This window comes from Leiobunum rupestre, chromosome 2 (genome assembly GCF_980474605.1).
Source record: "Leiobunum rupestre chromosome 2, qqLeiRupe1.1.hap1, whole genome shotgun sequence".
Taxonomy (NCBI): Eukaryota; Metazoa; Arthropoda; class Arachnida; order Opiliones; family Sclerosomatidae; genus Leiobunum; species Leiobunum rupestre.
Window position 1 is genome coordinate 56259974 of NC_143385.1, and position 13041 is coordinate 56273014.

General features: G+C 35.6%; 1 protein-coding gene across 5 annotated transcripts; it reads right to left on the reverse strand.

Annotated features, from left to right (window-relative positions):
• Window positions 1–6292: 6292 nt before the first annotated feature.
• LOC149958477 (RILP-like protein homolog) lies at window positions 6293–13041 on the reverse strand. 5 transcript variants are annotated; one of them, XR_016478508.1, is made up of 9 exons: window positions 12867–13037; window positions 12263–12559; window positions 12055–12193; window positions 9138–9259; window positions 8873–9070; window positions 8426–8592; window positions 8026–8160; window positions 7072–7165; window positions 6293–6441 (listed from the first exon to the last, which is right to left on the reverse strand). XR_016478508.1 is itself a non-coding variant. In XM_090165890.1 (8 exons), exons 1-8 carry the CDS (start codon window positions 12867–12869, stop codon window positions 6428–6430), a joined length of 1140 nt encoding a protein of 379 aa, XP_090022016.1. In that variant the 5' UTR covers window positions 12870–13041; the 3' UTR covers window positions 6293–6427. The 5 variants fall into 5 exon arrangements, 3 of the variants coding, with proteins under 3 accessions (XP_090022016.1, XP_090022017.1, XP_090022018.1); XR_016478507.1 differs by having other exon boundaries at window positions 6293–6506; XM_090165890.1 differs by lacking the exon at window positions 7072–7165 and having other exon boundaries at window positions 6293–6506; window positions 12867–13041.

Genomic DNA, 13041 nt, shown 5'->3' on the forward strand with positions numbered 1-13041 from the left:
AATGTTTCCGGAAGACTCTTATGATGTAAGGCACATCTGAGTAGGTGCCGAGCAGCGGCATTTGAAGGGCAGTCAAAAAGGATATGCGAGGCATCCTCACGCGTGCCACACCGAATACAGGAGGCGGTGGGGCTCAGCCGAAAACGATATAACAAGGCCTTGGTAGGAAGTCTGCCGCAACCTAGCCTCGCTAGCAGGGTGTCATCCCGTCGCGTAAGATTAACGCGCATAATAGCACGAGAGTCAGGATTGAGCTTCGCATCGTGAAGAGGCCAGGGATCCGCGAGAGAGAGCCAGTGCCGTGTCCATGCCGAGGAAATAGCCCGTCCACACGCACTCTTTAACTCCGCTAGAGTAGAGGGAAGGAGGAAGTCAATCCGCCCAGGACGCGGGGTGTTAGTAACCCCTGCAAGACTGTCCGCCAATTCGTTTCCCGGTATTCCCACATGTGCCGGACACCACAGCAGATTTATGGAACTAGAGTACTCGACCGTCACAGAGGGCAAGTCGAGGTAGACTTTTTAAAGAATTCAAACCCTAACCGGTAGATCGCGCTGCCTTTGTTGGAATGTATGAATAGATAAAAGTCTACCTCGACATACCCCCCCCCCCGTTTCTACATCCCCCTTTACGCGATTTCTGAAGAGGAATGTCAGTGCTTAGCCCAATCAGAACTATCAATACCACTCCAGGGCTATTCCTCTATGCTCCTAGGTACATCGTACCTCCTTGTAACGCAGCTCGTGGCTTTTCGAGCGTTCCTTTCTTGAATAAATAAATAAAATAACACCGCTTCGGTCCGTGATTTGTTTTACAGACCTGGTCGAAGCGTGACCTTGGTCTATGCTTTGACGAGGGTCCATTAACCCTACACAACATCCATTTTTGGTGTATCTGCGTCTTTTATCTGTTAGATTTTAGTTTTTATTGAATTAAATTTCTTGAATTTCTTTTATCGTATTTTTTGTATTACTTCGGTTTACTACCTTTGAATACGTAAAGCTTTTAATTTGTTAACTTTTAACATATTTTGTTTTGGTGTCTAAGACCATTGGGCTGACACCACGCAGCGGCCAATGCGAGAAGTTCAAAAACTGCCGGATTTTAATCTGCTAAGCAGGCGATAAATTAAAAAGCGTTTTAGTCCAAGAGCCCATGACAAAATAAGCAAGTGATAAGGTACACGAAGTAACACGATGGGTCAAAGTATTTTTTAATTAGGTTAGTGATTTGTAACAAAGAACTGTTTGTCTTACGGGTCAAAATAGGGGCTTTCCGGAAATACAAACCACGTGACGTCACTTCCTGATATTGGTATCATTCGATTGGTCTCAACGTGCTCTTACTAAATATAGCAAAATTAACCTTCAAATCTGAACCAAACGGCGTATAAGACTAAAAAACTAATTTCGAGCCAATCCCAAATTTACATGTATAGGACCAAATTACTTTTTTAGTCTTATACGCCATTTGGTTCAGATTTGAAGGTTAATTTTGCGATATTTGGTATGAGCAATTTGAGTCCAATCGAATGATACCAATATCAGGTCATATCAATTTTCAAGGTCACTGGAAGTGACGTCACGTGGTTCGTATTTCCGGAAAGCCCCCACTTTGATCCGTTAGACAAATCAATACCCATCGTGTACCTTATCACATGCTTATTTTCAGTAGCCCGCCAGGATTTTTTCGCGAGTAGGCACTGCGTGATTAAGAGGCCCCCATAAAAAACTCCTTTGTAATTTTTGTTGTTCTTTAACTAGCCAAATTGTATATAATTATTTCAAAATTTTATTATTATTAAATTAATAAAAATGTTATCATTATTAAATTAATAAAAATGTTATTATTATTAAATTAATAAAATTTTTATCATTATTAAATTAATAAAAATGTTATTATTATTCAATTAATAAAAGTTTTATTATTATTAAATTAATAAAAATGTTATTATTATTAAATTAATAAAAATTTTATCATTATTAAATTAATAAAAATGTTATTATTATTCAATTAATAAAAGTTTTATTATTATTAAATTAATAATTTTTTTATTATTAAGTATATTATTTACAAATAAATATTACCAACTTTACTTTTAATCGAAGAATTCCACCCTACGATTACCTCTTTACCAAAATTCATCAACTACTTATTTAGGCTTGTATCCCCCATTGTTAAGGGGGAAGACTACAGTGGCCATTGTCTAGTTTCGCGCTATTTCAAGCTGAACTGTTTTATTGTTGTGTTTTAACTTATTAAATTAATATTGATGTGTAAAACAGCCTCTTGTTAAGTGCTTAAAATAATTTTGACAATTTTAAATTTCAAAGTAATCTAATTATTACGTTTTAATTCGGACCCCCGGAGCTAAACACGTTGGGCAAGCGCCCAAACTACCCTATAGTAGTTGACCTCTTGAACAATAATTTTTCTCACTAAACTTGCTTTTAAATCATGACATTTTTTTTTAAATATCAAATATTGCAATAAAGTTTCCCCTATTCCCAATATTGTCGGCGGATGTGTAAGTGTTCCCCTGAAGTGCTAAATCTTGTTGGGCACATATAATAATCACTTCCACGTGTGTAGATAGGACCTCTCTGTTTCTAATAACGTCTAGTCTATGGTGGTCGTTAACCTGGCAAACTATTGATCCACGGGATTTGGATTCCATGTAGTCTAAGTACATTTTGTAGGCTAGTTGGTGAGAAGATTTGTTGGAAGTGAAGTGTTCTTCGAATTGTGTCCCCATGTTTTTCCAATCCGAAAATCCCTTTAGAAATGCAGTGTTTCTACTGCGTAAAAATGACGGCAACAAAAACAATACACTGCATCCTTTGCAACTGAATATTCAATCATTTGATATTTGTCATACCAAGAAGAATTGAAACCTCGATTTTTACCGCCAATTAATCTTTTAGGAAAAGGATTTAGTTTAGGCTGAACTGGAAGGCAATCTTTATCTAGACTAATATCCAAGTTATTCAACGCGTGTAAGCCCATTTATTTTGAATTGGACACGTTGTTTGATGTATTTTTGCATGGTTAGAGTTGATGTTTGCAATTACTTCTGCAATTTCTCCTTCATGAGTCAGTTCCATTTCCATATCAGTACTGACGTATGGAAGAACTTCAGCAGTATTACTAAAACAGTGACTGTCATCAGTCTCCAAGGATTCTAAACCCTTTCCCAATTCTTTGACTAGGTTTTTCTCAGAACTATAGTTATGGCTTTGCGCCGACGATTTCAAAAAACGTGCCATTGCACCTTTCTGATTACTAACGAAACTATCTTCCCTTTTCCATTTTTCTCATTTTTGGGACACAGATAAAATTTTTCTGGTACTCATATTTGAAAATGCTACTATTATATACTAATAGCGAAATAACCTTAAAAAGGTTTAAGAAAATAAAGCTTAGTTAAAGCTATGTAGTCTTCAAACAGACTTTTTAATAATACCAGCTATATCAAAGCCCTGAAAAAAGCGGTTTGAATATTTTTTCTAGAATAGCTAATTAGCCTTGAAAAAGGCTTTTTGAATAATTTAGCTAGAATAGCTAATTAGCCTTGAAAAGGGCTTTTTGAATAATTTAGCTAGAATAGCTAATTAGCCTGAAAAAGGCTGTTTAAAAATTAGCTTAAAACAGCTAAATAGCCTTTAAAAAGGCTGTATTGGCTAAGTTAGTCTCGGAAGAGACTTAGAAAAAATTTGACTGGGAGAGAATCGAAATTGAGAACTACCTGTTTGTTCAGGAGCAGAAAACGATTAACGAAATGAAGAAACGCGCGTTATCTGGGACAAGTCCGACCACCGATGGTCTAGGTCCTTTCTCTACGATCTGTGGTCACTGATATCACGTGATTTCGCAAAAGGGACAAGGAGTAAAAAAGAAAAAACCCTAATCCCCAGGACGCTCTCTATTCAAAGTAGTGACTGGTACGATGCTTTACGCTTCGACTTCAGCTCCGCTGGGATTTCCCTTCGTTTAAGCGTTGCAACGGTTTAAGTCGTATTAAAGAAATCCAGTTTCTCACTTTATGCCCCCTTTTGTAGAATTCCTAGAAACTAAGCTTATGTTTATTGTGTTGGTTGGAGCTAAGTTATCACTGAGGCCAACAGGTGGTTTTTTTTTGCTGCTTTCCTTACACGACGGACTTCCCCGTCCCGGGCCAGTCTGTTGTCATATACTCTATGTCAATGTTAACAGAGTACACTACCAAAAGCAGAAACCACAGAGTTCGCTGCCTTTGTTTGTGTACTCAAGTAATATTGATTTCGAGAATAGGTGGTTGAAAAGGGAACGTTTTGTTAGGGCCATTTAGGACTCTTGGAAATTGGAATTGAATGGGTGTTCTTTTTTTAGGGGGCTAGATGACCAATTTTTAAAAATAAATAAAATTTAAAAATCACATTTGGAGGCCCCAGAGGCAATTTTTTTAAACTTTTAGAGGCCCCTAAAATGGGCCTAAAATTTTTGAACATAGGCACGTGCCTACTTGTGCCTACTGCTGGCGGGGGCACTGCTTATTTTGTCATGGGTTCTTGGACTATTTGTTTAGCAGGCGAAAATGCGAGATTCTCGTGTTGACCACTACGTGTCTCTAGGTAAACTAAAAAGGCTAATTTATCCATGCGTAATCCCACGAGATAGCTCGTATTTTATTGACATTTATGTAAAATAAATTAAACAAATTAGTTTTATTTAGAAATGTAGCGTGTGGTGTAACAAGCAACGTATAGTAAACGTTTTATAATATGGGGACATACAAATTCTGGCACTAAGTGGAAAACAGTGAATATAATATTTGTTAACTCAAAGCTTAGTAATTTTAATATTAAACCTTGAATACCATCTTGACTTAAAAATATGCTTATACCTAATCCATGATAGCATGCTTTGGAGTAAATAGCTTAGCTTTGAGAAAATGGCATAAAACTCACAATTTTCAGTGACAAGCTCTTTTTGGCAGCTAAAACCTAAACACAGACAAGTCTATGGTAAAACCTTTTATACAAATTTCTTAAGTATTTGAATACTGATGTTTAATATATTTTATACTAACCTACGCGTAACATTATAAATTCAGAGTATTTATATATATCTATGTAAAAGTAAATCTTACAAATTTCATGAAAACTAATGCAAAACTGCATCAGATTTTTCTGTGGTAAAACCAAAACTTTTATACAAATAAGAACCTTTGAAAACTTAACTTTAAAATAATTTTTTGAAAATAACTGCCCTTAACAAAAATAATTTTTGATTACATAATTCGATTATACTAAACTAAATGAAAATAATTTTTACATTACAATTATGTTAATCCAAAATGACCAAGATTATTTTAAAAAAAGTCTTCTCATACTTGTAAATTTTATTAATCTGGCAGAATAGTAGTGCCATTTAAATATGCATTACTTCAAACCATGGAATTCAGTACATTAAAGAAGCATTTAAATGTATTTTATATGCAACCACTATTCTGGGATTTTAAGCTTATAATTTTGTCAATATGTTTAAGGAAGATGGACTTCATAACAGTGGTGGAAGACGAGATACTAATTGAATTAAGTGGCAAAGCATTTAGTTTCTGCAACTAAAAAAAATATTTTGAAGCAAGTCCTGGCTCTCTCGAAAAAGATGGAAAACTGAGCAAAAAAAACTCATTGATAACTCCTGTTTTCAGCATTGCATACTAATACACAATATTTAAAAGCACCAAAAAACCATTGTAGAGTATAATATTCAGACCAACTAACTACACTAGGTGGACTAAGGTAATTATTTTACCTATAAAAATATGGTTAGGAATGTGTAATTTATGGCGACAAAAATTTATGAAGAGCCAATCGGCAACAAGGGAACCAATTTTAGTAGTGATTTCAGATTGAGAAACTTGTTTCCAATTTATCATATGGTGCCAAAATTTGCTTGAAGTTTAACAGAAGGCTTTTCATAATCCTATTAAAAGGTCTCAGCAAATAGCAACTAAGACTTTTTTCATGGTTCAGTAAATAATTTTCACAAAGACTGGAACTTTTTGTAGGAAATGTCAAATTAAAATGGAATGTTTAACATCGAGGAAGAAGTTTATCAGTCTACCACCACTGATTAAGTCCGATCCAAATTGCGTTTCTGTGAGGGCGGATAGTGCCAATGCCAAATGATACCCTTATACGTTCATAACTTTACAAATTAAAATATGAAATCACAGTCTACAAGGAGGGAATATATTAGAGGTTGTTATTTCATATTTGGCCACATTAACGCAAGGTCGGCTTTGAAGAGTGACTTTTTCAATTTTGATTGGCCACAGAATTCAGATTGGTAGTCGCAGTTGAAGTCCTTAGTCAGCCGAGTCCGCCCGTAACTGTGTTGATAAGTTCGGTCGCAACCAAAGGCGTTTTCAAGCGAGGCCATGTTACTGACGGAAAACTGGAAATGGCACAGCAGAGATTGCACTGTGTTCAGATTCAATACCCCTCCAAAGAGTACGAAAACTGCAAAGTTTACCGCATGCACAAAGTAAAATTAACGTAAAATAATAAATGAAAAAAGCTGCCATGCCTATAGCTACGCACATGCAAAGTACTTTTAACAAACAAGCAGAAACCAACGTAAAAGGGGTTGGAACGACGTCAATTGAAATACTTTTAATTTTAAAACCCACTTAACTTTATTATATCAAACCTGAGATTCCATTTACACGGTTAATATTTTTTGCTAATAATTAAAAACAAAACCAGATTTTGTTCTATTTCAATTGACTTAACATTCATGAATTGATAGGCCAATTATGATAATTTACATAATTCTAACATTTAAAGTAATATAAATTAAAAGACTGTAAATAATTCATTTTTTTTTATTGAATTCATGAATATTTATATGAAGTTAGGGAATGAAAACGTTACTTAGGAAAACTATAGACAAACATCTACAGTGCTTAAAAAAGCGATTCGAAAAAAATATTAAAATCATTAATAAATTTTGAACTTTGGCACATGAACGTATTTAAATAATATTAAACATTTGTTTTGCATTGTTATACGAACAACCACATGCCTTATGTGTTTTTGGCATTTTCTAAACTTCTATAATTGACGTCCCTTCGGCCTAAAATTTTGGGTTTTATTGGATCTAAAACCATAAGGAAAACCTATAAATGTGACAAAAAAGTTTGATTTCAAAAACCTGTGCTCTGAAAGACGGGGCTTTAGTTAGTCAAAGAGCCAAAAATATTAGCAATACAACATAGAACAACGGTGAGAAATTTGAAAATTGTTACAAAATTTGGGACAAATTGAATTGTTTACTGAAAATTTAAAATTTCTGATAGGTGATGCTTAAATTAAGGTCGGGTCTTGTCAAGCTTTTTTTTCGTTGAAAGAAATCGGGACAGGATCGGGTTGGGCTCATTTTTAAATCGGGGCGGGTTGAACCAGGCTTTTTTTTTGTTGAAAGAAATTGGGACCAGGTTGGGTCATGCTCATTGTAAATCAGGTCGGGCAGGAAATATTGTTGGTTTGTAGAATTTTAGCTGTGGCATAGGCATTTACCATTTACTGGTTCTATTATTTCAGTCTTATTTATTTATTATGTTTTTTGTTCGGGTCAGGTTTATCTGGGAAAAATTTATTTACATTTTTTTTAGGATCAGGCTGGGAAAATTTTTTTTTATTTCTTTTCAGGCCAGGCGGGTCGGGCTGATGTCTCTTCAAAAAATGTAATTAAAAATAAAAAAATTGTAATTTGTAGACATCAAACTGCTTTTTGTAGATAATAACAGTGGCAAATATCCCAAATTTTGTACCAATTAACTATACACTTAATTCAATACACAGTAAAGTTCCATTTATTAATAATTAGGTAAACATTAGCGTAAGCTAAACAAGGGGTTACCTTTTGTAATCTAAAAGGGTAAATATGATACTTTACTGTTAAGGGCATCATGCAATAATAAGCTTAAGAGTCAACAACAGAAACCATAACCATGAAGGGCAATTCAATGTTACTCACAATCTCCGTATGCCCAAAGACTTTTTCCGCGGATATAACTTGTCATCTGGTTCGCGGTTTATCGGGCCCTGAACTGGAAGATCAGTTTCATCATTGAAGCTTTCATCTTCCACTGGTGGTGGTGTGGGAGGTTTTCTGATGGTTCAAATTTCAATTAGAAACAGTGTTTTCCCTGGCTTTTAAACAACTTCAATAGTCCTTATTTCAGAGCCTAATTAAGACACTATTAGTCAGCTATCGCTTATCTCTGCCTATTCATCATGTAATTTTGGCATACTTCTGCATAACTTTAGCGTACAGGCAAACTCTAAGTATGAATATCTTTTATCTCTTAGGATTTTAGTTATTCTATCAAAAAATTTTGAGGTCTGTAGATTTAGACTTAGAAAAAACTTCTTACTTTGGTGGCCTGTACAGAGAAAGTTCATCCTCCAGTTCGCTAACACGCGCTTTCAAATCATTTTTCTCGAATAAAAGATGTCGTAACTCCTCCAGGGTGAAACGTGGCCTATTAGGGTCATCAGGGTCTATGACTAACTTCCTTCGCAAATCCAATTTAGGACTTCCCTATATCAATAAGTATTTTAGTGTATTTAGTGCACCCTCGTAGTGTCGTAAGCGTACTTTGTAGCTTAGCCCTGCCTTGAAAAGGCCGCCATGACGTTAATTCGAAATCACAGATCACGAGACAAATCACCCCAAGGTGCTGCGAAATAATCACGTGACAACGATGGGAGTCTTAATGTCATGGCAGACCTATACACATTACCATGGAAACGAACACAAGCCACACCCTCGAGCAAGCTATGAATTTAGTGTAGTGATTTCAATTTTGCCACTTATTTACCTCAACTAAGTCCATATTTTCTCTCTTGGCATCGTGGAGCTGCTTTTGAAGGACTTGAAATTCTCGTTGCTGATCCTGGACCTGAGCTTGTAGGTCAGATTTTTCTTCTACAAGTTGTCTGAGTTGAGTTTGTAAATTACGAGTTCGTCTGGAATGTTCAGTGTTGGATTGGGCCAATTGATTTGACTGCTCTACAAGCTACGAGTACAAGTTTTGATTATTGAGAGTAAATGTAGTGGTTCCAATAAAGGTGAAGGGTATCTACCTTGTCAATGTCTGCGCTACGGTGCAGAAGCTCACGGTCTTTGGCATGAAGTTGCTCGCGTTGTTTGTCAACCAGCTCCTTCAATTTCTGGGCTAACTTTACATCATCTGTCACAGATTCAACTAGAGAAAATGTTTATTTACTTAGTTCAGAATTTGTCAAAATTTTACACCAATATTAAAATTTATAGGCAGAAACTTAGGAATATAATTATTAGGGGTGTGCGAGCACTCGTTTTAATCGAGTTCAAGTTCGAGTACTCGGCTCGAAATTCGATAAGCCTTGGCTCGAAACTCGATAGGCCTTGCCGCGAAACTCGTCGAGCTTTCGAGTTCAAAGTTTTCCAAGGTCAAACTCGGTAAAAACTCGTTAGGTAATTTTAAGAGTTTTTGTTATCGAGTGTTTTTTGTTATCGAGTTTTAGTGTTTTCGAGTGTTTTTTGTTATCGAGTTTCAATGACATCACAATTCCTATTGTCAATTGGCTCCTCTAAAAATGACGTCATTTTTTCTGCCCATGCTTTGTTTCACGTGTAGCTTTTAAACAGGTTTTAGTTTTAGTTTCAGCAAACTACAAAGACTTTTTAGACATTGACAGTCATGCATAGAGCAGCTTACAAGTGTAGTTATTAGTTAGTCAATAGTCATGGAGGAATCTGTCGATGATAAAAGTGTTAATTTCAACTCTGAAAATGAAGAAACTCAATTAAATGCAAGTTCAAGTGAGCCAAAATTCAAACGAAGGAAAACCAGTCTAATATGGAAGTACTTTGAAGATCTTGAGAATGGATTTTCACTGTGTCAATTATGCAATATCAATATTAATTACAAAAGTCAAAATACATCTAGTATGCGAACTCATTTGAAAAGCAAACACCATGACAAGTATCTAGAGCATTGTAATGAACAATCTAAAGCAAAACCTACATTGCAGCAATTTCCACTGGAAAATTTTATCCAAGCTAAAGAGAAATTTGGTAGCGATCACCCCGAGGCCCAAACAACCACAAGATTGATTGCAGAGATGATAGCTCTCGACTTTCAACCGTACTCTATTGTAGAAGATACTGGATTTAAAAGACTGATAGAGAAGCTAGAACCAAGATACCAAATACCAAGTCGTACATCATTTAGTAGGTCTCACATTCCAAATCTGTATGACGAACTAGTTACGAAGATAAAAGCTCAGCTAAAAGAAGATGCCACTGCAGGGATGTACGGAATTGCGTTCACTACTGATTTCTGGAAAGCCAAGACTGGAGTGTCCTACATGAGCTTGACTTGTCACTTTATTGGTAAAGAATTTAAGGCGTATTGCTTAACTCTTGCTGTAATGCCATTTCATGAAAAGCACACTGCAGTGAACATTCGTAATGCCATAAGTGGTCTAATGGATTCATTCAAAATTGACCAGCTGCAAGAAATAACACGCATTTTTGTAGTGACGGATAATGGTGCTAATGTTGTAGCAGCAATAAGAAACACGAACTGGATACATGTTCCATGTTTTTGTCATTCCCTTCAGTTAGCCATTAAAGATTGTTGGGAAGGCTTCAAGGAACAAACTGGACAGCACTACCAATTAATGCAGTTTTAACGAAATGTAGGGGAATCGTTGGGTACTTCCACAGAAGTTCAGTAGCATCTATTAAGTTTAATGATAAACAAATCAATTGCGGTATTGTGAGGCCGAAACAACTCATACAAGACGTGGAAACTCGCTGGAACAGCACTTATTTTATGATAGAAAGGCTATTGGAACTAAAGAAACAAGTAACACTAGCATTATCTGAACTTGATACGGATCATGATGTTTTAACAAGTATGGAGTGGAAGATTTTAAGAAATCTTATTAGAGTTCTTAAACCTTTTCAAGAGGCCACAACACATTTAAGCGCAGAAGACTACCCAACCTCATCAATGGTTTTTCCGGTTCTCCACTGTTTGCAAGCCGAACTAGAAAGACAGTCTTCATTGCCACAGGAACTTGCTCAAAATATCCCTGACATATTTCTCAAATCCCTAAAATTAAGGTTTAAAGACTTTAGAAATGACAAAAATTATATTTTAAGCATGCTCGTTGATCCAAGATATAAAGCAGTTCTTTTGCCAATCCACGAGATAAAGAAAGCCATCATGCTGCTCACGAATGAAATTGAAAGACTGACACTTTTAAATGATGCAGAGGATAATGATACAGATAGTCAAGATGACCTAGACAAAGATGAAAGTCAAAGTTTGTGGAGTGTTTTAGATGCCAAAACAAAAAGTTCTAAAAAGAACTTGGTCTGCGATGAAATTGCTGGGTATATTGAACAAAAGCGAATTCGCAAAGAGTCAAGTGTGTATGAATGGTGGAAGGTGCATCAACATGTTGATTATCCTAATATAGCCAAGGCAGCTCGATTATTTTTAGCAGTGCCAGCTTCATCCACACCTAGCGAGAGAATCTTTTCAGCAAGTGGCTACACAGTATCCAATAGGAGAGAATCGTTGTTGCCTGACCATGCTCAACAACTATGTCTAATCCATCAAAACCTTCTAAAAAAAGAAAATTTAAGGAAATAAAATTCTCATGAAAGTTAAGGTTCTGTAATTAAGAAAACAAATAAATTTATTTAATTTTTGAAGTTCCTTTAATTAGAAAATGTTTAAGACTCGTTATTATTTCAAAACTCGTTAAAAACTTGAAGCACTCGTTAAGCACTCGAAGCTTTGAAAAAGAGTAATTTTAAAACTCGTTAACTCGCTAGGTTTTCCAAGCTCGAACTTGAACTCGGTAAGAAAATATTTAGAAACTCAAACTCGACTCAGTGCGAAAAAAACGAGACTCGCACACCCCTAATAATTATACTCCCCACTTGTGGACTTCCCCTAACAGCATGCGAGAAATAAATACAGGCTAAAATAATATTAACCTTTAGTTTTATCTGAATTGAAAGATTCTTTTTCTGCTAGCAAATTGCTCAATCGTTGATTTTCCTCTTGTAACCTTGAAACTAGTTCACTGAGCTGACTAGCTTCTTTCCTCCAATTTTCATCAATTTGTTCAACTTCCTACAAACCATTATAGAATTTCTTTCAATCTCTTACATCAATAGTGAAAATATGGTAAAAGTATATTACCTGTTCAAATTTATGTCTAGATTCAGCTCGTTCAATTTTTTCAGTTTCTAATTTATTTATCACAGCTTGAAGCTCAGATATTTCATCAAATCTTTGTTCTGTCTTAATAGCACAGGCTTCCATATGTTCGAGCGCGTTTATTACTTTAGGCATCAACGTTGTAACCACCTCAAGCCCATAATTGTCTATTATGACTTCGAATTCTTTCCCAATTTGAGCTGCCAGTTCGTAAACATCGCTAACCCGTAAGTCCCCAATTTTACCCACTGAGTAGTCCATATTCATTTTGATGGAGTTCTGAAATTGAAATTAATAAAATCAGGATTAAGCTTGGATAAATGTTCAAGTACAGTTTAAAACTCATTAACCATGACTAAAATATAATTTCAAGGCCGCCTTCCAGCCTAGACCTAAAAAAAACCTAATTTACATACACAATTTAGAACATAACTTACCGAAAAGGAGACACTCCCCAACTTTAAATTACAGGTTAATGAAACCAAAATTTGTTCACGTATACATTGTTTAATATAAAAATTTCCTGTTTGTTGCACTTATGTGGAAAACGAGGACGGTTTCACTTTTCTTTAAAAGTTTATTTTACCATTTGATCTGCTCCTGATACGACGATCGCGGAAAGCTTCGCTGATGAGTCAGTGAGATAGCGATTCGAGTGGGTTTTTTCCTTCTCCCCTGTTTAGCCCCCCTACACACGTGACGTAACTTCAGGCGAATACGACATTACTGAGCAGCTTTACGTTGATACTTGATAGTGTTGT

Coding starts and splice junctions, on each gene's coding strand:
- LOC149958477 (XM_090165890.1), bottom strand. Junction 9,260..12,054: donor CAATTCAGATAAAACTAAAG/GTTAATATTATT, acceptor CATTTTCTCTAG/TTGAATCTGTGACAGATGAT. Junction 9,071..9,137: donor GTAGCGCAGACATTGACAAG/GTAGATACCCTT, acceptor TTGTACTCGTAG/CTTGTAGAGCAGTCAAATCA.